The 25,729-nt window shown below is 43.9% G+C and overlaps 1 protein-coding gene across 1 annotated transcript in view; it reads left to right on the top strand.

The window, feature by feature from the left end:
• The window catches only part of IFT140 (intraflagellar transport 140), a 275,713-nt gene that overhangs the window by 72,907 nt on the left and 177,077 nt on the right, over positions 1 to 25,729 (top strand). The window contains exons 9-11 of the mRNA XM_077449176.1: positions 6,125 to 6,270; positions 23,051 to 23,254; positions 23,993 to 24,065. Of these exons, the coding sequence (XP_077305302.1) occupies positions 6,125 to 6,270; positions 23,051 to 23,254; positions 23,993 to 24,065 (423 nt within the window). The remainder of the gene's footprint in view (positions 1 to 6,124; positions 6,271 to 23,050; positions 23,255 to 23,992; positions 24,066 to 25,729) is intronic.

Raw genomic sequence — 25,729 nt, 5'->3', positions numbered from 1 at the left:
CAAGGCTGGCCACAAAAAATAATAGTGACAGTTCTATGTATACATACTACACTGCTTATTTTATCTATAGGGATGTAATAGAGATGAATATTTACCTTACACATCGATACTGTAAAGGTGGCTCTCCTGTCTTCTCCTCTTCTGTCCTTGAATGTGGGCAAGCCCTCAACATCATCATGTACAATGCAGCACCTCTGATCCTTCATTTTACATGATGATGGGAGCAATCACATAATCTGAGAAGAGCAGCTTCAGGGGGATCAGTCATCTGGTGGGATGAAAACCTTGGGACTGTGGAGTAAAGTAAGTAATACATACTATTAGTACCCTATTCGACTACACGTGCAGTTTATACTGTATATGGGATGTATGCATCTAAAACTTATATTCCACATGTGCAGTTAACAATATTAGGTACAATAGTTATTGTTGTAGAGTTTTGGCCCAGAGAACAAGATTAATTCCTAATGCTCCACTAACTATCACTATCCGCTTTCCCTACTCTGCAGTGCTCAGTGCTTGGATGGCCAATCACCAGACCTGAGCATTGTCGCATGTGGTGGGGAAGGTTCTTAGTTCTTGTCATGCTTTTTTTACTTTTTTTTTCTCTTTTTTATTTTTTTGTTTTCTTGTCATACTTACCCCTAATGCAGGTGGTCAGGCACTATAGCTGGCTTCTGTGTTCTTCACCTATAGCAAATAGAACTATAGAGAATAGCGCACACATAAAAAAAAAAATAAAAAAAAAAATTACTTTCAAATCTTACAGGGCTACTTAACGACTTCCCGACCGGCACACGGCGATGTACATCAGCAGAATGGCACGGGTAGGCAAATTGGCGTACAGGTACGCCGGCGGCAAACTCGCGTGCTGGTTGGGACCCCCGTGAGTTAGGTTGCAGGTCCCGCGGACTCGATGTCCGCGGGGATACCCGCGATCGTCTCACGGGGAGGCTGAACGGGCAGATGCCGATGTAAACAGCATTTCCCCGTTCTGCCTAGCAACAAGTGACACTGATCTCTGCTCCCTGTGATTGGAGCAGAGATCAGTGTTCACTAACACACAGCCCAGCCCCCCACAGTTAGTAACACGCCCCTAGGACACACTTAACCCCTACACTGCCACCCCCTGGTTAACCCCTTTCCTGCCAGTGTCATTTACACAGGAATCTGTGCATTTGTATAGCACTGATTGCTGTATAAATGACAATGGTCCCAAAAATGTGTCAAAAATGTCCGATGTGTCTGCCATAATGTCGCAGTCACAATAAAAATCGCCGATCGCCACCATTACTAGTAAAAAAAAAAAAAATATTAATAAAAATGCCATAAAACTATCCCCTATTTTGTAAACACTATAAATTTTGCGCAAACCAATCAATAATTGCTTATTGCGATTTTTTTTTTTTTTTTTTTTACCAAAAATATGTAGAAGAATACCTATCGGCCTAAACTGAGGAAAAAAAAATGTTTTTTAGATATTTTTGGGGGATATTTATTATAGCAAAACGTAAACTTACTTATTTGTGTATTTAAGTGTTTTTAACCACTTTCAGACCAGACCATTTTGTTGACCAAAGACCAGAGCACTTTTTGCAATTCGGCACTGCGTCGCTTTAACTGACAACTGCGCGGATGTGCGACGTGGCTCCCAAACAAAATTGGTGTCCTTGTTTTCCAACAAATAGAGCTTTCTTTTGGTGGTATTTGATCACCTCTGCGGTTTTTCTTTTTTGCGCTATAAACAAATAAAGAGCGACAATTTTGAAAAAAATGCATTATTTTTTACATTTTATAATAAACATCCCCCAAAAATATCTAAACAATTTTTTTTATTTCTCAGTATTCTTCTACATATTTTTGGTAAAAAAAATCTCAATAAGCGTGTATTGATTGGTTTGCGCAAAAGTTATAGCGTTTACAAAATAGGGGATAGTTTTATGGCATTTTTATTAATCATTTTTTTATTTTACTAGTAATGGTGGTGATCATCGATTTTTATCATGACTGCGACAATATGGCGGACACATCGGACATTTTTGGGACCATTGTCATTTATACAGCAATCAGTGCTATACAAATGCACTGATTCCTGTGTAAATGACACTGACAGTGAAGGGGTTAACCACTAGGGGGCAGTGTAGGGGTTAAGTATGTCCTGGGGAGTGATTCTAACTGTGGGGGGGCGTGGCTATGTGTGCCACTGATATCTGCTCCCGATCACAGCGAGCAGAGATCAGTGACACTGTCACTAGGCAGAACGGGGAGATACTTGTTTATATTAGCATCTCCCCATTCTTCCTCCCCGTGAGGCGATTGCGGGTATCCCCACGGACATCGAGTCTGCGGGTCCCACGACTCGACTCACGGAGATCCTGGCCATCGTGCATGCGATGGCATGGTGGCAAATTTAAAGGGACGTACAGGTACGCCCATTTGCCCAGCCGTGCCATTCTGCCGATCGGGAACCGGTTAAAGGGACTCCTCCTATAACTACTTACTGGTGGACACTGACAATAAAGTGACGGTGTGGGATAGTTGGCTGCTCCACCCCAGGAATTCTGGTCAGGAATCCATACGTAACAAACAAACAAGGCGTGTGGGGGGGGGGCACACCCTAAACATGCATTTCTAAAGCTGGTACTGCTATAAAGATCAATATACAAATAGATAATGATAGTGAAGGGTGCACATTTTTTTTATATATATATATATATATATATATATATATATATATATATATATATATATATATATATATATATATATGTATATATATATATATATGTGTAATGCCCTGCAAAGTGAAACATTCATGTACAATATTAGACAATAATTAAAGTGCACAATGTATCTAAAAGTCCATAACCTAATACTGCGGTCAAAAATCCAACACCGAGCTTGTTAAGTGCAATGTGCTTCAAATTCTCAAATACAATGGTGCTTCACCTGAAGTGATAATGAAATGCGCTCACCAGATGACCTCGGCCACAAAGTGACCCTTAGCCCTTGTACACACGATCGGAGATTCCGACGGAATGTGTCCGATTGGAGCGTTTTGACGGATATTTCAACTGTGTGTGGTCTGCATCGGACTGTTTTCATCGGAATATCCGTCGGACCAAATTTTCCAACTTGCTGGAAATATTTTCAGACAAAATGCTCCGATTGGACATACTCCGATCATGTGTAGAGAATTCCGATCGGACAAAGTGCCACGCATGCTCAGATCAAATTCCTACATCAAAGTTATTGTCTACTAGCCTGAACGTAGTCCCATCGTAACGAAATTACGTCATCACGTTCTGAAAGATCGGATTTTCCGACAACTTTGTCCGACCGTGTGTATGCAACAGTTTCGGACAAGATCCGTCAGACAAAATCAGACGGATTTGGTTGTCTGAATCTCCGACCGTGTGTACAAGGGCTTAGGCGTGTAGTATAAGAATCTCCTTGTTTCAACGATATATATACCTCTCCAGGGATCTCATCCCAATTCCCTTATCCCAATTCCCTTATCCCGATTCGCCTCATCCCAATTCACTATTGCATGTATCCAACCAACCATATTGCCAAACTAGGCAAATTGACATATTTGTTTTATTAATCACTTCGGTACCGCGCTATTGCCAAATGACGGCATTAGCGCGGACCTACATTTCCGGGACTACGTCTATTGACGTCGTCCCGTGTACGAGCGGCCTGCGCGCCCCCTGAGGGGCGCGCGCGGCGCGCTTTGTGATCGGCGAGTCCATGAGACTCGCCTGATCACCGATCCGTGAAAGGGGTCGATCCCGACCCCTTATCACGTGATCAGCTGTCAGCCAATGACAGCTGATCATGTGATAGAACGGAGCCGGTAATCGGCTATTATTCCTCCTCGCGCTGACAGCGCGAGGAGAAAAAAAAAAGCCGATCACCGGCGGCCGTGATCGGGACATCAGTCCCGATCACGGCCAATAATCTAAGCGCTCACCTGCCCCCTGCCAGTGCCCACCTGCCCCATGCAGTGCCAGTTTAATAAAAGTTAGTGCCCCCCCGTCAGTGCCACCCAGCAGTGCCCACAGTGCCACCCAGCAGTGCCCAGCAGTGCCACCCACAGTGCCACCCACAGTGCCCACAATCTGCCTAAAAGGTGCTGCACCCCAGTGCCGCCCATCAGTGCCCAGCAGTGCCGCCCAGCAGTGCCACCTATCAGAGCCACCTATCAGTGCCACCTATCAGTGCCCATCAGTCCCATCTATCAGTGCCACCCATCCGTGCCACCCATCCGTGCCACCCATCCGTGCCATCTTATCTGTGCCCATCTTATCTGTGCCGCCTTATCTGTGCCCATCGGTACCGCCTTATCTGTGCCTATTAGTGCCGCCTTAACTATGCCTATCAGTGCCCACCAGTGCAGCCCATCAGTGCCCACCAATGCAGCCCATCAGTGCCCACCAATGCAGCCTATCAGTGCCGCCTAATCAGCGCACTTCAATGAAGGAGAAAAATGACCCGTTTGCAAAATTTTAGAACAAACTATTAAAACATGATTTTTTTTTTTTTTTTTTTGCATCTTTTTTTGTTTGTTTAGCAAAAAATAAAACTCCCAGCTATGATTAAATACCACCAAAAGAAAGCTCTATTTGTGGGGAAAAAATGATAAAAATTTCATTTGGGTACAGTGTTGTATGCCCGCGCAATTGTCATTCAAAGTGCATCAGCGCTGAAAGCTGAAAATTGGTCTGGGACTGAGGGGGGTTTAAGTGCCCAGTAAGCAAGTGGTTAATAAAATTTTAAGTATATTTCAGGCCAAAATCTTTTTTCTAGTTTTTGATATAGTGAGGAAGAATAAGAACTGTTGGGTATTTGCTGCAATCTATCAAGCCGTTAGAGAAATGTACACTCTTTTCTGTCATGCTTACGCCTAACGCAGGTGGTCAGACACTATAGCTGGCTTCTGTGTTCTTCACTTATAGCAGCCCCTTTCCTAAAAGGCAAGGCCTACCGGTACTCTGTTGCCCGCAGGAATTGTACACACTACTATAGTGCCTGGCTACCACACCAGGACATGCATGAACTAAGCAAAGCAAACAGGTACTTGCAGTTGGCAGACAGGAAAAGTGGTTCAATGACAGTCCAGGTAAAAGGCAGGCAGAGTTCAGAGAATAGCCCATATCTGATCCGAGGTCATACACAGGGCAGGGCATAAAAACAGGCAACTTGATTAGGTATTTACACACTCTATCACAATTATGAGACTGAAGGTTTGGCTGGCCTATAACAGGTTTGGTAACCAGAGACTGACCGCATTAATCTCCTTGCTGGTGGACAGAGAGACCGGGAGAATGCCACAGCCTAAATCAGGATGCTGGAATGAGGAGCAGGAGCACTAGACACTCCTGACATTTTGCTGATCTGTTGACAACAGTTTCACCAGGCACAAACCACACACTACTGAAGAAAATCTTCTAATATCTTATAGTGTTGCTGTTCAAGAGTTGTTCTCACATTTTGTCTGGTAAAACATTGGCAGCATGCTTCCCACTGTGAATACGCGAGTCGCCCTGCACTGTGCGAATGGTGAAGTGTCACCCCCGCCTGCAACCTTCTGGGACATGTCCCAGGTTCCAAGAGGCTGCGGGACCAGTCACAGTGTGGCTCGTGCATGCACAGTGCGAAGCTGGCTGTGATGCCACAAAACATCTTTAACATTACAGAAAAAGTCCAGGTGATAGTGACCAACAACCATCTACTAAAAACTGCTTTTAAAAGTGTTTATCTCTGTGATGCACTGTATCTAACTTCCCCAGGAATATAAATTGGGACATTTCTTGCCCCTTTCTGCACTTAACAGTGATATGGGTGGTTTTCTGCACTGAATTCCTATTCCCTAGAGAATAATTGTCCAATTATCTCCCAGTTTGTAAAATTGTAACAGTTCATAATAGTTTGTAATATCTCTAAAATGCAAGTAGATAGAAATTTCTACAATAGATAGGTGGGATGAGAGTGTTTGGACAAACCTGTAGTTTCAATTTGAATATTTTAATATGTAATACTTCCCATAGAGCCCCTGAATCTGATTCTTTTTTAAGCTCCCTCATTCTGTTTTCTAAATTGAGTCTTTTGTACTCCTCAGCTTTGTTAGCAGCTGGAACCAGTAAAGGCAAGGTTGCCATGTGGAGCAAAGTAACTGGTGGGCCAAAATCCTTAAAGACTGATGGAAAAGATAGCTGGAAACTGAGGACCCCAACAGAACTAGAGGGCAATATTACTCAAATACAGGTAAGCTTATGGATGGAAGATTGATATTAACATGTTTGTCCATCCAAAACGTTTGTTTTTTTGTATAACATGCAGAAACCCTGTTCCTTTTTTACAGATATCCAGAATCACACTAGAGAGATTTACTCTCGCGTCCTGTCCTGCTAATGTTTTTTTAACAGGCAGGAAGCCCAACAGCAACACAGATATATATATATATATATATATATATATATATATATATATATATACATTTGGCTCTGTATGCCACCAGAATAAAATGAAAATGAAACAATCCAAATTAATTTGAAGTGTAGACTTTCAGCTTTAATTCAAGTGGTTGAACATAAATATCAAGTTCAAATTTTAGGAACTGCAACCATTTTTATACACAGTTCCCCCATTTTCAGAGGCTCAAATGTAATTGGACAAATTAATATAATCATTAAAAAAAATGTTAACTTTTAATATTTGGTTGAGAATCCTTTACTGACAATGACTGCCTGAAGTCTGGGACCTATGGACATTACCAAAGACTGGGTTTCCTTCTTTCTGATGCTTTGCCAGACTTTAACTGCAGCTGTTTTTGTTTGTTCATTGTTTGTGGGTCTTTCTGCCTTTTAGTTTTGCCTTTAGCAAGTGAAATGCATGCTCAGTTGGGTTGAGATCAGGTAATTGACTCGGCCATTGCAGAATATTCCACTTCTTTTCCTTCAAAAGCTCCTGGGTTGCTTTTGTATTGTGTTGGATCATTGTCCATCTGTACTGTGAAGCACCGTCCAATCAACTTTGCTGTATTTGGCTGAATGTGGTCTTACAGTATATCTCTAAACACAGCAGAATTCATCCGGCTGCTTCTGTCTTCTGTCACATAATCAATAAACACCAACGCCACTTGAAGCCATGCATGCCAGTGCCATCACACTGCCTCCACAATGTTTTACAGATGACGTTGTGTGCTTTGGATCATGAGTTATTCCAAGCCTAATCCACACTTTTTTATTCCCGTAATTCTGGTACAGATTAATCTTAGTTTCATCTGTCTAAAGAATGTTTTTCCAGAACTGGTCTTGCTTTTTAGATTATTTTTTTTTTTTGGCAAAGTCAAATTTGGCTTTTGTATTCTTCATGCTTATAAATGGTTTGCACCTTGTGGTGAACCCTCTGTATTTGCTCTCGTGAAGTCTTCTCTTTAATGTAGTTTTTGAAAATGATATGCCCACCTCCTCAAGAGTGTTCTTCACTTGTCTGGATGTTGTAAATGGGTTTTTCTTCACCATAGAGAGGATCCTGCGATCATCCACCACTGTTGTCTACTCTGGACGTCCAGGCCTTTTTATGTTGCTGAGCTTACCAGTGCATTTTTCTTTCCTCAGAATTTACCAAACTGTTGATTTGGCCACTCTTAATGTTGCTGCTATCTCTCTGATGGATTTGTTTCATTTTTGAAGCCTTACAATGACCTGTTTCACTTGCATGGACAGCTCCTTTGAATGCATGATGTAGGTTCACAGCAATTATCTGCCTAATTAATGAAGAAATAACGAGGGAGTAGCCCACACCTGGCCATAAAACATCTTTTGATTCAATTGTCCATTTACTTTTGGTCCCTTGAAAAATGTGGAGGGCTATTCTTAAGAGCTGTAATTCCCAATCCCTACCTCAGATTTTGATGTACATACCTTCAAATGAAACCTGAGAGTGTGCACTTTCAGGCCATATCCACTATATATATACTATAGCTTGAATATGTTTCAGTAAATGCCTGAAAACACTCAAATATATATGGACCCTACTGTGTGTGTGTATGTGTGTGTGTGTATATATATATATATATATATATATATATATATATATATATATATATATATATATATATATATATATATATATATATGGACCGAACTGTGTATGTATATGTGTGTGTGTGTGTGTGTGTGTATATACACACATATATATATATATATATATATATATATATATATATATATATATATATATATATATATATATATATATATATACACAGTGCCTTGAAAAAGTATTCATACCCCTTTAAAATTTTCCACATTTTGTCATGTTACAACCAAAACGTAAATGTAAAGGTGGCACATAATTGTGAAGTGGAAGGAAAATGATTAACTGTTTTAAACAAATATCTGAAAAGTGCAGCATGCATTTGTATTCAGCCCCCTTTTCTCTCTTGTGTCATTTAATCTAAGTATAAATACAACTTTTCTGTGAAGCCCTCAGAGGTTTGTTAGAGAACTTTAGTGAACAAACAGCGTCATGAAGGCAAAGGAACACACCAGACAGGTCAGGGATAAAGTTTGTGGAGAAGTTGAAAGCAGGGCTAGGGGAATGTGGCCTGGACATGGCAGAGTAGAGAAGTGAAGAACCTAAACTCCTGCTTACTTTCCAGCAAACCTACATTTTTCTGGCAGAACATTCTCCCGGAAACGGAGGAAGGTAAAGAATCTCCAGAGAGCATCTCCTTGGCCGGAGATCCAACGCTTCTTCCCGGGACTGCGATCATCTAGCTCCTGGGCCTGCAAGGTGGATCCACATGGCAAGGCATCAGAGGCCTCCCAGATGGTGGGACCTCTTGCTTCCCCGGCCTCATCAACCTCGGACACATTTTCAGACTTACCGGACGCTCCTTGTTCCCACCCGATGGGTTCTCCACCTGAACAGAGGATGTCCCACGGAGACTCTTATTTGCGTGCCCTCATCTGAACCTTGCAGGCCAAGGCAGATATTGCACTTTTCCTCCGGCTGGAGGAATCGCACCGCAAAGAGCTGCAAATGGCCTGCACTGAGGTACACCAGATAGCGGAGCAGGTCTCCACGGGGGAAACTGTTCTGTGTGCCTTAGAAACCCGCATCTCTCAACTGGAAGCAGTGCAGGCCTCCCGAACCACCCACGTGGCTACCCTACATCTCCACCTGGAAGACCTAGAGGAGCGGAGCCGCCGTAAAAACATTTGCAAGACACTGTACTGGAGATATTTAACAGGCTCCTCCCATTAATTTGGAGATGGACAGGGTACACAAAGGGTACCCTGGGTCCCCACTCCTCGGACCCCAACTAACCGTGGGATGTGATATGTCGCCTTCACCAGTACACACACAAAGACCTGATCCTCAGGAAGGCCTGGGAGCATGGAGAAGTTCACTTTGACAGGGCATCAGTAAAGATCTTCCCTGATCTCTCCAGGGCACCCCTCCAGCGCTGAGCACTGCTTGGTCCGCTCCTGGATAAGCTCCACCAATTAGGCGGCACATACAGGTAGGAATTCCCCCTGTCTGATGGGTCGGAAGAGCTCCTTGTCATTTGTGCTACACCACCCGGATGACCTGCTAGGCCTGTTCTCCTTCCTGGACACGGCCACCATCGTGGTCCCGAAATGGCTACAACCGATGCCGCGACCTACCTGAAGAGCTGGTGCCACTGCAGTTCCCACGGGCCTCCCTCCTAGACCGACCAGGAACCGCCGCGGGTCTCGGAATCCACCGCTCTCCTCTGATCCTGAGCCCTGATCCCGAGAACTATTTCTACATTTATGCTTGCTGCTTTGCAAAGTGAGGCTGCGATAGCGACAACACAGTTACTGCAAACTGTCCTGTTGTACTGTAGAGTTATATAACTGCCACCCTAGCAGGCTTGCTATATGAATTATTATTCTGTTTCCAAGTCAGAGTGCTTTGCTCTTCAATTTTTTCGGCTCCTTCAAAGTAGCACAATCAGACTGCTTTCATGTTTGCCGCTTGGCTGGCTTGCGCCCCTACCTCTTGTTCTTCGATCCACAGGTCCCCGCAAAAGACTATCGGGGTGCCTGCAGAGACATTTCATGATCATCCCTGTACTGGGAACATATCCCTCCACAGTTTTACTAAGGGCTTCTCTTTTAATGTTAAATGTTTATTTGTTACATACATTTTTATGATAGGCATTTTAATGACAAGTTAATGTTGTTGACTCAGGGCTCAACCTGATGAACCTGTTCGGCCTCTGGCTGCTCCATAGCGAGGTAAGGCTCATGGTGGAATTGCGACTGTGCCTCGCGGTGGAGTGGCTGTACTGGGCCTATACTGTACTTCTACCTAGTGTACTTTTGGGGATTGGAAGGTTGTCTGCATAGGCAGATATGGTTATTTAATAAGTATGAGATAGTATAGTAATGTAAATAATCTCTTTTGCTACTCTGCTTGTCTCGTGGTTTGACAACTTTTTTTTTTTCCCCTCGCTGGCTTCCGAGATTGACTCTGTGCCTATCATGTCCCTCAACATTAAGGGGCTAAATAACCCTGAGAAAAGAAGGATCCTCTTGCATGATCTGAAACGTTCTTGTTCCATCTTGGCATTTATACAAGAAACCCATTTTAAAGCGGGCAAACTCCCCTTTCTCCAGAACAGATTTTGCCCCTTTGTATACCATGCCTCAAACCAGTTAGATAAATTTAAAAGTGTCTCCATACTAATCTCTAGCCACATTCCCTGCTCCTTACTGGATTTATGCAAGGATAATGGAGGCAGATTCTTGTTCTTAAAAGGCCATATTGGCAGCGTTAAGGTGACGATGGCCACAGTCTACTCATCAAATTCCTATCAAGATACCTTCCTATGCAATACCCTGTCCTCCCTCGCAGAGTTCGCACAAGGAAAGCTGATATTAAGCAGGGATCTCAATATTCCTCTGGACCCGAATGTTGACACATCCCCTGGCACTTCCACTGTTCTTGCAGATGTATACTTTACTTTTCTCTATCCCACACCATTCCTATTCTTGAATAGATCTCTTTCTGACCCCCCATCAGCACCTTTTGGTCATCACAAAGGTGACAATAGGGAATATTACCTGGTCGGACCACTCATCCAGTATACTGCAGTATAGTCGTACAGATCTCAGAGCGTGGCATTGGCACTTAAACTAAAGTTTATTACAAGACCCTGATGTTTTAGCAGATGTGACCAGAGAACTCACTACGTACTTCCATTTTAATGACACTCCAGGGAGTGACCCTGGGACCATCTGGGAAGCGCACAAAATGGTCATCCAGAGTGTGCTGATCAAACACAGTGCCTGTATCAAGCTCGAGAAGCTAAACTTAAACAGCTACTTGTGGACATACAGACACGAGAACTGCGCCACAAGCAGAGTTCAGATGCCTCTATAGAGCATGACCTCACACACCTGTGCCATCAGATGTCAGAATTACTTCGCTATTGAGCTAAGACAGCGATACAAACCTGCAGGAGAATTCAGTACTAATCCGGTGACAAGTGCGGTAAACAACTAGCAAGGGCCATGTTTGATCAGCAGATGGCGTCATATATTCCCCAGGTGGTGGGTCCAACCGAACAGAAGGTCGCACTTTCAAAACATATTGCTCAATCCTTTAGGGATTATTACTACTCTTTATATAATGTCATAGATAGTTCCCGGGAGCAGGCGCAAATGAACAACTACCTTTCCTTGGCCCGCCTTCCTCAGCTGTCATCCCCGCGGTGGTGGGATCTGGAGGTTCCTCTAACCCTTGAGGAGGTACAGGTGGCGGTGGGCTCGGTCAAGCCTGAAAAATCGCCGGGCCCGGATGGCTTTACCATCCAATATTACAAGGCCCTCTTATTCCTCCTTGGACCTCACATGGTCAAGACAGTCTATGCCTTAGGACAATCTTCATCTATCCCACCTGCGACATAACTGGTTCACATTTCAGTAATCCACATGGAGGGAAAAGACTCCTCCTTGTGTAGTAACTATAGACCTATCTCAATACTTAATTTAGATCTGAAACTTCACTAAGGTTGTAGCCACACGCCTTCAACTATATCTCCCCCAACTGATTAATTTGGACCAATTGGGATTTATTCCCACCCGCAAGGCATGAGACAACACCACAAAAGTTCTTAATTTAATACACCTAGACAACCACACTGAAGTCCTCTGTGTCTTCCTAAACACCGAGGCAGAGAAGGCATTTGATAGGGGGAACTGCAGCTTCATGTTCGCAACCCTTCAATGCTTGGGCGTGGGGGACAGGATGATATAGTGGATTGCAGGGGCCTATACTGCCCCGACAGCCTCAGTCAAGGTCAATGGAGTGTTCTCGAAGCCGATCAAAATTTTGAACGGAAACCGATAGGGATGTCCCCTCTCACCGTTGCTGTTCGCTCTCACCCTGATACCGTTCTCGAGTAGGTCAGGTGGAATGATGACATCAAGGGCCTGCAGATGGGAAATTCCCATGATAAAGTCTCTGCTTATGTGGACGACTTGTTATTCTCCCTCTCAAACCCAACTATCTCTCTACCAAACCTTTTACAGGAACTTGAGCAGTATGACACCCTGTCAAATTTAAAAATTAATTATTTAAAGTCAGAGGCCATTGGTGTGAGGATAACGCCTACACAACTGCAATACTTACAGCTGAATTTTAAATTTAAGTGGACTTCCACAGCACTGAAATATCTAGGAACGTTTATCATTGTCTGATGTCTATAAATTAAACTTTCCACCTCTTCTTGGTGTAGTACATAAACTCCAGGATAAATGGCATCTAGGCCTGCACTCGTGGTTCGGCCGATGTAACATTGTAAAGATGAGTGTCCTACCCAAATTCCTGTATCTATTTCAGGCCCTGCCCATCCATATCCCATCGGCCTATTTCAGAAAAGTTACCACTCTCCTTACTAAATTCATCTGAACTAATAAAAGGCTCGGGATCCAAGGTCATCTCCTGACTCTTCCCAAAATGTACAGGGGTATCTCAGTACCGGATATCCAGAAATCCTACCAAGCTGCACACCTAACGCAATTAATTGACTGGTGCAGACATCGCGATCAAAAATGATGGACCCAATTAGAACAACAATTTAGTATTGTCCCTCTCCGTAGGGCTCCCTGGTGCTTTCGAGCCTTGCCACTGTTGCTTAAAACACACCCTACCTAAACCCCACGGTACTTGTAGCAACTATGGAAATCCTCCACCTTCGTGACATATGGCGATTTCACCACCCGACTGATAGAGAATTTTCCTTTTACTCACACCCACATCATGTCTTTACCAGAATAGATTATTTTCTCTGCTCTGATGATCTACTTCCTCTAATCCCAGAAGCAGAGATACATGATATAGCCATTTCTGATCACGCCCCCATATCCATATCCCTTGAGACCCCAGACATGCATCCTAACCCTAGAATTTGGCGTTTCCCCTCCTTTCTCCAACGCAATGCAGATTTCCAAACTTACATCACTAAAGAATGGCAGTTTTACACGCAAACTAATGCACCGCACGCTGACGACCCGAATTTATTCTGGGATGCAGGGAAAGCTTTTCTCAGAGGCCGCATCATTTCGTATGCGTCGTCCTTTAAGAAACATGCTCACCTCAATTACGACTCCTCCAGCTCTAGACTTCACATGGCTCAACGTGCATTGTATGCACAAGACTCCCCCGAAAACCAGGCTGCTTGGCAACTAGCCAAACAGTCCTTTGACACCTGGGCAGACACCGCGGAATCGACCAAGAAAGCATACCTGGACGCCACCCTCCACAAATTTGGAAATAAGGCGGGCAAGCTTCTAGCCCGCCTTAGCAAGGGAACTTATCGCCTGACCATTATCCCCTCCATCCGTGAGCCGGATGGTTCTGTCACGAACACGCAAAAAGGCATAAACGCTGCCATGCTGCGCTATTACTCGACGCTATATGCCGCCGATCCCATTGACAAACCCACGGCGTGCGACTTCCTAGATAAAGTTACTCTGACTCCAATATCTCCCTCCCAATTAGAAACCCTTAATGCCCCTATCTCTCTTTTAGAAATCACTAGCACGATACGACAGTTAGCCTCCTCTAAAGCGCCAGGCCCAGACGGTCTGACAGGCGAATTCTACAAATCACTGCATCCTCTCCTGGCACCCACTCTTCATAGTGTCTATCAATGTATGTGGTCTGGTGGCTCTTACCTTCCCACGGGCAATCAGGCCATAATTAAACTATTAGAAAAGAAAGGGAAAGACCCCCAGGAACCAGGTTCGTACAGACCCATTTCACTACTAAATCTTGATGTTAAGATTCTCTCTAAAATTGTAGCCACGAGACTGGCCGACATCGTCCCTTTTCTGATCCATCCAGCCCAATCCGGCTTTGTGAAGGGCAGAACGGCGACGATGAATATTAGAAAGGTGATGATGGCGCTGGAACACGCCAGATGCCATCCAAGGGGAGATTATGCCATTATCACTCTTGATGCCGAAAAGGCTTTTGACAATGTAAACTTTGATTGGCTCGCCATGGTCTTAAGTAAAATGGGATTCTCTGGCCCTTTCCTTCATCTAATAACTTCCATGTACACCTCACCGGCGGCTAGGCTGGTAGCAGCTGGCCTCCTCTCCAATGAATTTCGCCTTCACAAAGGCACGAGACAAGGTTGCCCCCTCTCCCCACTCCTCTTTAACTTAGCTCTGGAACCACTCTCTAGATATCTCTTAACAGTTGCCCCGCTGCATGGCATTCGAATAGGGAGCCAAGAGTTGAGGACGTCCCTCTTTGCAGATGATGTCCTCATCTTCTCAGCTGACCCTTCCGCAGATATGCCCACAATAAAATACACTTTTGATTTATTCAGGAAATGCTCAGGGTTGCGCATAAACTACTCCAAAAGCGAGATTATGCCCTTAGGATCCCTCCCCCCTCCTGCCTGGGTTCAAAACTCCATCTTTACTATGGCCAAGTCACATATCACTTACTTGGGAATCAAAATAGGGAAACTCTCGTCCTCTCTCTACCACCTGAATTACCCCCCACTTTTTGCTAAAATCACTCAGGAATTAGACAACTGGATGGATCTGCCCCTCTCGCTCCTGGGAAGATGTCATTTGGTGAAAATGGTCAGTTTCGCCCACCTGTTATACCCTCTCCAGACAATACCCCTACTGCTAAGACACAAAGACTCCAAATTACTGAACTCTGCGATCTCAAAATTTATATGGCGAAACAAAAGACCACGCATAGCTCTCTCAAAACTCCATGTTCCCAGGACCGAGGGCGGTATTAGTCTCCCAAGTCTTAGAATGTATAATCTTGCTTGTCTTTTAAGGGTAGGTCTGGACTGGAAAACCCAAAAATCCAAATGCTCTAATTACCAATTGGAGGCCGCAATGGTCCACCCCTACTCTCTAACAGCCCTTCTCCACTGTAAGTGGAAAACTCTACTATCAACATAACCTTCTGCTGAGAGACACTGCTATAGCATGGAGGGAGGTAAGGAAAAGCCTCCGGCTCTCTCCTTTCATCTCCAAATTTCTCCCGATACAAGGCAACCCGAGCTTCTCTCCAGGTCTGGAACATAATCCCTATGACTCCTGGCGGCAAAAGGGTCTCTCCACCTTCTTCTCCCTTTGTGATCCTGCTACTGGCCAGGCTCTACCTTTTCATACTCTAGCTACTCGATTCTCCCTCACCGCAACCTCCTCGTTTCATCATGGCCAATGTCTCAGCTTTCTCCGCAACACCTGCAGAGATGCATCCACGAGATTCACATCGTCATTCCTCAAGACCCTTATACAGAAGGACTCATACAAAATCTCGGATATCTATAAGCCTCTACTCATCCAAACGACGCCTCCCTTGGATTCCTCATCAGTGTCTAATTGGGCAAAAGACTTCCCGAACGATGATATGGTGGACAAGATTCTTCAAGGTCTTCGCACAGTCTACAATTTGGTTCCCAATGAATCCTGGAGGGAAACACAACTCAAAATCGCTCACCGGGCACACATCCCCTTTCTCCATGCCAAACAACCCCACTCCACTCCGTCTTCACTATGCCCTCTATGCCAACAACCTAAGCCCTCTCTCGCGCATCGTTACTGGACTTGCTCCTTTTATCTCGGCGTTCTGGGACCAAATCCTGGCTTTCATCTTTAAGATCACACTGCTGAAGCTACCCAAAGACCCTTTACTTCTTATTTTTGGATATTGGGATGCCACACTACTTCCCTGGTCGAAAGTTTCTGGCCCACGAGACAAAGAATGGGCCTTGATATGCCTCCTGATGGCAAGACGGGCCATACTAGCCAATTGGACATCTTCTGTTCCACCCTCAGTCGTGCAGGTTCACAGAGATCTCCTACATCTCCTATTCCATGACAAAATGAATGCTAATCTAGCCCACAAAAAGGCCGTTCAGTGCTTCCACAGCAGATGGGACTCTTTTGTGAAATCACAACTTACTCCTCAGGAACAAACCTACCTTGATGAACACTCTTTTATCTACAATGACCAATGGCCCACCGCAACCCCCTCCACCACTGGGTAGCTACCCACGACAAGACTGCACTTACGGGGACACCCCCACCCCCCCTCCTCCTACCCCCCCCCCCCCCAATCAGAGCCCTCTTGATGATCTGATATATATATTGTTCTTCTCCCCGAGGTTGAGTTAGTGTCTAATTGTTCCATGATCCATCCAGTTATTGCTACCTCGTTTCTATTTGACTGTCAGGGAGAGTGATACTCTCCATTATGTGATTTATGGGACGGTGCCCTGGCACCAATTGTTGCTCAATATATTGCTATTATATAGCCTGTGAATTTTCAAAATGAGAAAAATTTTGTGCGTACTGCTCACCCAATTGTAATGTACCCTTTTCTTTTCTCAATAAAAATTTTTTGAAAAAAAAAAAAAAAAAAACACACCCTACCATTGACCCCACTCTCTCAGGGTCTGTAATCCTATGTGCAAAAACCCAGCTATTTCCACCACCAAATCACCTTTATACCCTTTTTTGGGTAACCCTGACTTTCCCCCACTTCCGGGATAGCTCTCTGCGGAAAGGGGCGTACATTACGCCCCTTTCCGAAGGTCCCCCGCTGCCTGCTGGGAAACACACAGATCCCAGAGGCAGCGGGTCCATTCTTATTGCGCAGCGCGACTCGCGCATGCGCAGTAGGGAACCGGGAAATGAAGCCGAAAGGCTCCATTTCCTGATTCCCATACCCAAGATGGCAGCGGCAGCACCCGAGAGACGATCGAGAGATCGGCTTCGGGTGCCGACATCGCGGGCGCGCTGGACAGGTAAGTGTCACTATTTTAAAAGTCAGCAGCTGCAGTATTTGTAGCTGCTGGCTTTAAAAAAAAAAAAAACGCGGACTCCCGGCGGACTCCCGCTTTAAAGAAATAAAAAAAAAAAAAAAAAAGCCCCTGTTCCTTTAAAAGAGGAAGTAAAGTCCTGTTTTTTTTTTTTCTTCCCCTTTCTGTCCTGCAAAAGTAAAGCCATAATGTGCTAGTATGCTAATCGGCTGCATATACAGTAAATATCTCCTAAACGGCACACATTTAGGAGATATTTACGGTATCTATAGGTAAAAAGTATGCATGTAACTTTATGCCCGCTTTAACCACTTCAGCCCCGGAAGGTTTTACCCACTTCCTGACCAGGCTGTTTTTTACGATATGGTGCTGCGTTGCTTTAAGTGACAATTAAGCAGTCATGCGACGCTGTACCAAAAAAAAATTGATGTCCTTTTTTTCCCGACAAATAGAGCTTTTTTTTTGGTGGTAGTTGATCACCTCCTGCGGGGTTATTTTTTGCACTATAAACAAAAAAAGCAGGAATTTTGAATAAAAATCAATATTCCTTACTTTCTGCTATAAAACATTCCCAGTAGTTTAGGTCAATATGTATTCTGCTACATATTTTTGGGAAAAAAAAATCCCAATAAGCATTTATTGATTGGTTTGTGCAAAAGTTATCACATCTACAAACTATTGGTTAGATTTATGGCATTTTTTTTTTTTTACTAGCAATGGCGGCGAATTGGTGAGTTTTAGCTGGACTGCGACATTGTGGTGAACAAATCTGACCCTAAGTGACACTTTTTGGGGACCAATGACACCAATACAGTGATCAGTGCCTAAAAAAAAATGATACCTGTATAAATGACACTGGCATTGAAGAGGTTAACACTAGAGGGTGATCAAGGGGTTAAGTGTGTCCTAGGGAGGTGCTTTCTAACTCTGGGGGGGAATGTTACACTGGAGGAAAACAGAGATCGCGTTTCAGCTTAGCTGAAGCAGAAGATCTCTCTTTTCCTCACTGACAGATCAGTGGTGTGCCTTGTTTACATAGGCAGACCGCTGCTCCGTGTCTCCTGTGAACGATCGGCGGGTCGTGGTGGCCATTGCGTTCGCCAGACTTGCTGATCTGCTCCCGCTGTCCCCGCCAATCATAGCGGGGGCAGTGCTCCGTCGGCACACGCCCCCTACACTGCGTGCACAAAATCAAGCACAGGTATGTGATTTTGCACAACCAGGCCGTCCTGCCACAATATATGTACGGTGGGCGGTTCAGAAACGGTTAAAGCATGAATAACAGCATAGTGCTGTTGCAGTGTAATTTGTCCCTTTCTACATTTTAACCACTTGCCGCCCGCCCTATAGCAAATAGACGGCGGCAAAGTGGTTTCATAATCCTGACCGGACGTCATATGACGTGATCAGGATTATGAGCCGCTGCGCGCCCCCGGGGGCGCGCATCGCGGCGATCGTTGTTGCGGGGTTGTCAGTCTGACACCCGGCAACTACGATCTCGGTAAAGAGTCTCCGACTGAGACTCTTTACCACGTGATCAGCCGTGTCCAATCACGGCTGATCACAGTGTAAATAGGAAAAGCCCGTGATCGGCTTTTCCTCACTCGCGTCTGTCAGACGCGAGTAGAGTAGAGCTGATCGGCTGCTCCTCTGACAGGGGGGGTCTGTGCTGATCGATTATCAGCACAGCCCCCCCGAGGATGCCCACACTGGACCACCAGGGACGCCACCAGACCACCAGGGATTCCAAGGACAAGGTATGCCACCCTAGACCACCAGGGATTCCAGTCAGTGCCACAATGGATGCCAATCAGTGCCCATAATGGATGCCAATCAGTGCCCACAATGGGCATCACTGATTGGCATGCATTATTGATTGGCACTGATTGGCATCAATTAGTACAATATATTATAATACAATGCGCCTATCAGTTCCCATCTGTGCCGCCTATCAGTGCCTACCCATGCCCACCTGTGCCGCCTACCCATGCCCACCTGTGCCACCTACCCATGCCCACCTGTGCCGCCTACCCATGCCCACCTGTGCCGCCTACCCATGCCCACCTGTGCCGCCTAACCCATGCCCACCTGTGCCACCTATCCATGCCCATCCATGCCAATCCGTGCCACCTATCAGTGCCCATCCGTGTCGCCCATCAGTGCCACCCATCTGTGCCGCCTATCAGTGCCACATATCGGTGTCCATCAATGCCACCTCATCAGTGCCACTTCATTGGTGCCACCTCATCAGTGCCCATCAGTGCCGCCTTATCATTGCCCATCAGTGTAACCCTATCAGTGCCCATCAGTGAAGGAGAAAACTTACTTATTTGCAAAGTTTTGAAACTGAAACAAAAAAAAAACATTTTTTTTTTTCAAAATTTTCGGTATTTTTTTATTTGTTTAGCAAAAAATAAAAAACGCAGAGGTGATCAAATACCACCAAAAGAAAGCTCTATTTGTGGGAAAAAAATGATAAAAATTTTATTTGGGTACAGTGTAGCATGACCGCGCAATTGTCATTCAAAGTGCGACATCGCTGAAAGCTCAAAATTGGTCTGGGCAGGAAGGTGTTTAAGTGCCCGGTATTGAAGTGGTTAAATGCCTAGATGATCTTGCCTGTTCCTGTTTCCTTCTATGTGAACTGCTGATCCATGATACTGTGATAGCCGATCTCCTCCCCGCCCCTCTCCTGCTGCTATTTCCGCTGCAATAAATAACCCCATTACTTGTATCCTCTCTGTTTTATGAAGATCTAAAGTACTGTGTGTCAGTTTTTTTTAAAGTATAATCCTAAACACTTTATTATAAAAAAAAAAAAAAAACAGTACAGTACTTTAGAACTCTATAATTCAGAGGATACAAGTAATGGGGGTTTGTGACTTAACAACCACTTTAAGATTACTAATAGACGGTCATTTATCATAATCCAGGAAAGTTTGAGCTTGAGCTGTTCACAAGGTGTGATAGCTGACTTTCAATATTTTGCAATAGTAATTTTTGCAGATACAAATATGAAGGTGATAAGTTGTCTGATTTTTCGAGGCTTCCTGCGCATTGCATCCCACCCAGCAAAGACTGCTTTGGAGACTTGGCCAAAGTGACTTGGGTGAGGGTTTAACTAAAATTATAAACTCCGTTCCAGAATATCTCTCCTGAGTTTCCAGCTCTGCCTGCCTGCATTAGCATTTACAATGAATTATTACTCTCCTTTTTGCTTTTTTCACTTATTTGGAGAAAGAGGCGTGAGACTGCCAGTGGGAAAGTGAGGCAATGCTGGGAGATCCTGTAAAGGAACTGTGCCTCTGGAGAACCCATTAGGTGAAGCAAATGGTAAAATCAACCTGCCAAAATTTGCCCAGCTTTAAAATGTAATTTGTGGTTGGACTAAGAGGGACTTTCCAGTAGAGCTGCACATTAATTATTAAAACAACTCAATCTCAATTCACCCCCTCTGACCATCTCTCCCACTGAGAGTAGGCAATTCTTTCATATAAACAAGTGGAGAGATTATCTGCTCACTTAGTTGTCAAAAGAAAGCATCCTGGGAAATCTGCCAAGTTTAGAACTTGAAACATTGTAACTAACTTACTCCTTAGATCAAAGGGAAATAACTTCTTGTGTAAACAAATAATCTGGGCAGTCTGCCAAGCTTTCAACCACATGTAAATGCAGACAGTTTAACCACTTAAAGGCTCCATGCACACTGAAGCTGATAAACTGCAGTTTATTGGCGTTTGGGCGTTTTTTGTAAAAGCCCATAAACTCCACTCTATGTTAGCCTATGTGTCCATGCACACATGGACGTTTTTCAGCTTTAATGAGCAGTGGAGTTTATGGGCTTTTTTCTGAATGCCAGAAATTCGCGTTCAAAGTGCCGTTTTTCAGCGGCAAAAAACGACAAACGCTCATTAACGCTCATTAACGCTCGTTCATTAGTGTTCGGCATTCTATTTTTCAATGCATTGTGGGATTTTTGGAGTGTCCTCTGTGTATTTTTATAAAAAACGCCCATTAACGCTAACGCTGTAAAACGCTCATTAACGCTCATTAACGCTAGTATAAAACGCTGTTAAAAGCAGGTTTTTCAACCAGCGTTTTCTGCCAGCAATCTGGCGTCCAGAAATAGCTTTTTTGAGCTTCAGTGTGCATGGAGCCAAAGTCTAAATCTTTTTCTGACACTTCTTTCTTAAAGTTGTGGTAAACCCATCTGGAAAAAAAAAAAAAGCAACCTGCAAGGCAAAGGCATAATGAGCTAGTATGCATAGCATACTAGCTCATTATGAATAACTTACCTGAGAACGAAGCCCCCGAAGCAGTCCTCCGTCTTCACGCCTGCCGCTGCCATGGATCCTGGAGTGACTTCCAGGTCTCGCTGCTCCGGCGCTGTGATTCGCCGGAGCAGCGATGATGTCACTCCCACGCGTGCGCACGGGAGCCGACACTCGCGGCATATCGCCGCGATCTGCGGCCTGCCCAGTGCGCCTGCGCGCTGCTGTCTACGGCGCATGCATTTTTGGAAATGTCTCCTAAACCGTATAGGTTTAGGAGATATTTCTTGGACCTACAGGTAAGCCTTAATCTAGGCTTACCTGTAGGTCAAAGTGGTTTGTAAGGGTTTACAACCACTTTAAGTTAAAATCAATATTTTTTGCTAGAAAATTAATTGGAACCCCCAAACATATATATATACACACAAACACACACATATGTGTATATATATATATATATATATATATAATGTGTGTGTATGTATATATTTTAGCAGAGACCCTATGGAATAAAATGGCAATTGCTGCAACATTTTATGTCACACTGTATTTGCCCAGCAGTCCTTCAAATGCAATTTTTTGGGAAAAAATACACTTCAATAAATAAAAGGAACGAAACAGTAAAGTTAGCACAATTTTTTTTATTTTAATGTGAAAGATGATGTTACACTGCGAGAATCGTGATCTATCTTCTAAACAAAAAATTTGTGATTCTCATTTTATCCAGAATCGTGCAGCTCTACTTTCCAGACAATGGCTAAATGTACATTTGAAAACCATTAGCGGTAACCTGTTTTACTCACTGCCCAACTTATAATTTTGCTCAGCCACTTGTGTTATTCAGGCAATTCTAACAACACAGAAAGACTGGAGACACCGCTATTTCCTAGCTCAGCATTGCAGCATTCTGCTCTTCCTACCGTCTCGTTGGACTATGAATTAGCATTACCGCACTGCTGATCCATTGTTGGGTGAGCAGGTATGTGACACAGAAAGCTGCAAAGCCTAAAACCCATTTCCGGTCCCGCTCCCTGCCATTCACAAAAAAAAAAATTAAGCCCTTATTGACTTGCCTCAATCCACTGTCACATGACCATGCATGATGCCTCTTCTTCAACTGAAGACCAGTGCTCTACAGATCCAATGCTACAGTCTGTGCCTGCCACCAACCTGTCTTGTTGCCACTCCTCATCATGTACTCATCAAGCTGCCACTTGTGTTGTGGGGTGGTTTAGATGGTTCCATTGGTAGGTAAGTAGTGCAGTCATATGTATTTTGACTTTATTTATTGTAGCTTCTTGCCTAATGTTCCACTTGAACCTTACATAAATAACACAATTTGTACTGCAAACTACCATTGCTTAGCTTATTTCTATAGCCTGGTCATCTTTCTGATGTCTAATGTCTTTACTCTGTCTTGGCACAGTGGGGATCATCGAAAAATCTATTGTCTGTGAACAATCTCAGCTGTGTCCTGGTCCTCAGTGAACATGTCATGTCTTCTCATTTCCACCAACAAGTTGCAGCCATCCAAGTGGCGCCTTCTCAGCTCAGTATAACTTTCTTCAATACGGGGACCACACACAGCCTAAAGACTGATATGTATATCATAGGGGTCTTCGTCACAAAAGTAAGCAAATAATTTAATGGTCAAATCTATAATCTTTGTTTGTTGTGATTTGGAATTTGCATTGTTCCCTTGCCTGTATTTATAACCCTAATAAGAATAATGATATATTTGTAGTGGCCTTTATCTTTGTACTTTTTCTTCTTTCTTTTTTTTTTTTTTTCTACCAGTAAGCCCCCCCGTAAACACGGTCGGAGATTCCGGCAACCAAATCCGTCGGATTAATTCCAATGGATTAATTCCGGAAGAGGTCCGGAAGTGATGTTGCATGCACACGGTCGGACTCAGTTGTCGGAAAATCCGATTGTACATAACGTGATGACATTATTTAGTTACGACTGGACTACATTCAGGCTAGTAGCCAATAGCTTTGGTCTAGGAATTTGATCTGAGCATGCGTGGCACTTTGTCCGTCGGAGTAGGCTACACATGATCGGAGTATGTCCGATCGGAGCATTTTGTCGGAAAATATTTCTGGCAAGTTGGAAAAGTTGGTCCATCGGATATTCCGACAGAAACAGTCCGATGCAGACCACACACAGTCGGAATATCCGACAAAACGGTCCGATAGGAAACATTCCGTGGGAATCTCCGACCGTGTGTACAAGGGCTAAGAGTTTTTATTAAAGCTTGCTGCTTGCATAGCAAATTCTCAGTGACAGCTCTCATATTTTTATCCTCATTGGTCCACTTTTTAATGTTTTTTAGCAAAGTCTTAATTAATCTATGTGTTTTTTTCAGGACTGTGTCGCAGTGTGGAATGGAAAGCAGGTGACTGTCTATGAACTCAATGGACCAACACTAGGGAACACAGGTGTGTAGGTCAACAGACAGAGACAAGTTCACTTTAGTCATGTAGATTACATGATTCAAGAAAAGACTGCTGTGTCACCTCTGAGATGAATGAATACATTTCCTGCCTTTTGCTGTTGCCATATGCTCATCTCCTGGTTACATTGAGGGTTATTTACTAAAGGAAAATCCACTTTGCATTGAAAGTGCACTTGGAAGTAAAGTCGCAGTAGATCCGAGGGCGACAAGCAAGGAAAATTAAAAAAACAGCATTTTAGCTTGCATATGATCGGATGATAAAATCAGCAGAGCTTCCACTCATTTCAGATCTACCCCTTAGATTTAGGGCGGCTGCACTTTCAAGTGCACTTGCAGTGTAAAGTGGATTTGCCTTTCGTAAATAACCCCCATTGCAACATAGTTTAACAAAGCAAAGCCTATGTTGTCCTATAAATCATAATTTTACTAACAGGATTTGGGATAAATAAATATCTATATGTCTGTTATTCCTGGAAAGCAAAACAGAAGATACATTAGTAAACTGGGCTCCAACAAAGCTGTGTAACAATTCTACAAAAAAAAACAAAAAACCCATAGAACTAAAGATTTGTGTACGACAAACGTATCAAGTCCCAAATCTGGTTATTATGGGTTGCACAATAGGGGCTTGCTATGGGGTCACTCGGCAGGGGGGTGGAGCGAGGACCACTGGCTGTGGACCTGAGAAGAGGATTGGGGCTGCTCTGTGCAAAACCATTGCACAGAGCAGGTAAGTATAACATAGTTGCTAGTTTTACAAAAATAAAGCTTAAACCTTCAGGCTCCGTTCACCTTGGCGTAGCAAATTACTGGTGTTATTTTTTATTTTTTTTTTAAAGAGGAAGTAAATCCTGATGGGTTTACTTCCTCTTTGTCTCCCTGCAAAGGTAAAGCATAATATACTACTATGCATCGCATAGTAGTCCATTATGTGTCACTTACCTGACACAGGAGCCAGCAAAGTCACCGCTGTCCTCTGTAGTTCCGAGTGTCCATCTTCTTGGTGGGTCTCGCTGCTCCGGCGCTGTGATTCGCATATCGCATATCGCCGCGATCTGTGGCTTGCCCAGTGCGCCTGCTCGCCACTGTCTACGGCGCATGCGCCGTAGACAGCAGTGGCTGTCTTTTTGTAAATATCTCCTAAACCGTATAGATTTAGGAGATATTTCTTGGACCTACAGGTAAGCCTTAATCTAGGCTTATCTGTAAGTCAAAGTGGTTTGTAAGGGGTTGCAACCACTTTAAGCATTGCAGATTTTTACAAGCCTTTTTAAAGTGTTTTAGAAGTGTATTACAAGTGTTTTACAGCTTCAAACATTTTTGTTTAGCCAGTAGAAAGCACTATGGGGAGGAGAGGGAGAGAAAATTAGGGATGGACAGCTGTTGTTTGAGCAGAAAACGAGCGACAAAACATTCATAAAATGCTCAAGTTAGGTGTTTCTATTGAAGTCTATGGGGCCAAAAATGCATGTAATCTGACAAAAAGAAGCTCATGTAATTTTTTGAATGACAGGCATTTTGCTTCAGGCAACGTAATGCTCAGATGTGAACATGGGGAAATTAAGATTAATGGCATTGGTCTTGTTGAGCGTTTTAGAGTTACAAGCTTCAAGCAGAATATCGCTCAGCTGTAAACAGGGCCTTACA

This window comes from Lithobates pipiens, unplaced genomic scaffold (assembly GCF_037356315.1).
Source record: "Lithobates pipiens isolate NorthernLeopardFrog02 unplaced genomic scaffold, aLitPip1_a1.2 Scaffold_22, whole genome shotgun sequence".
NCBI classification, from domain to species: Eukaryota; Metazoa; Chordata; class Amphibia; order Anura; family Ranidae; genus Lithobates; species Lithobates pipiens.
Note: the sequence above shows the minus strand (reverse complement) of the source record. Positions and strands in the feature narration are given on the sequence as shown.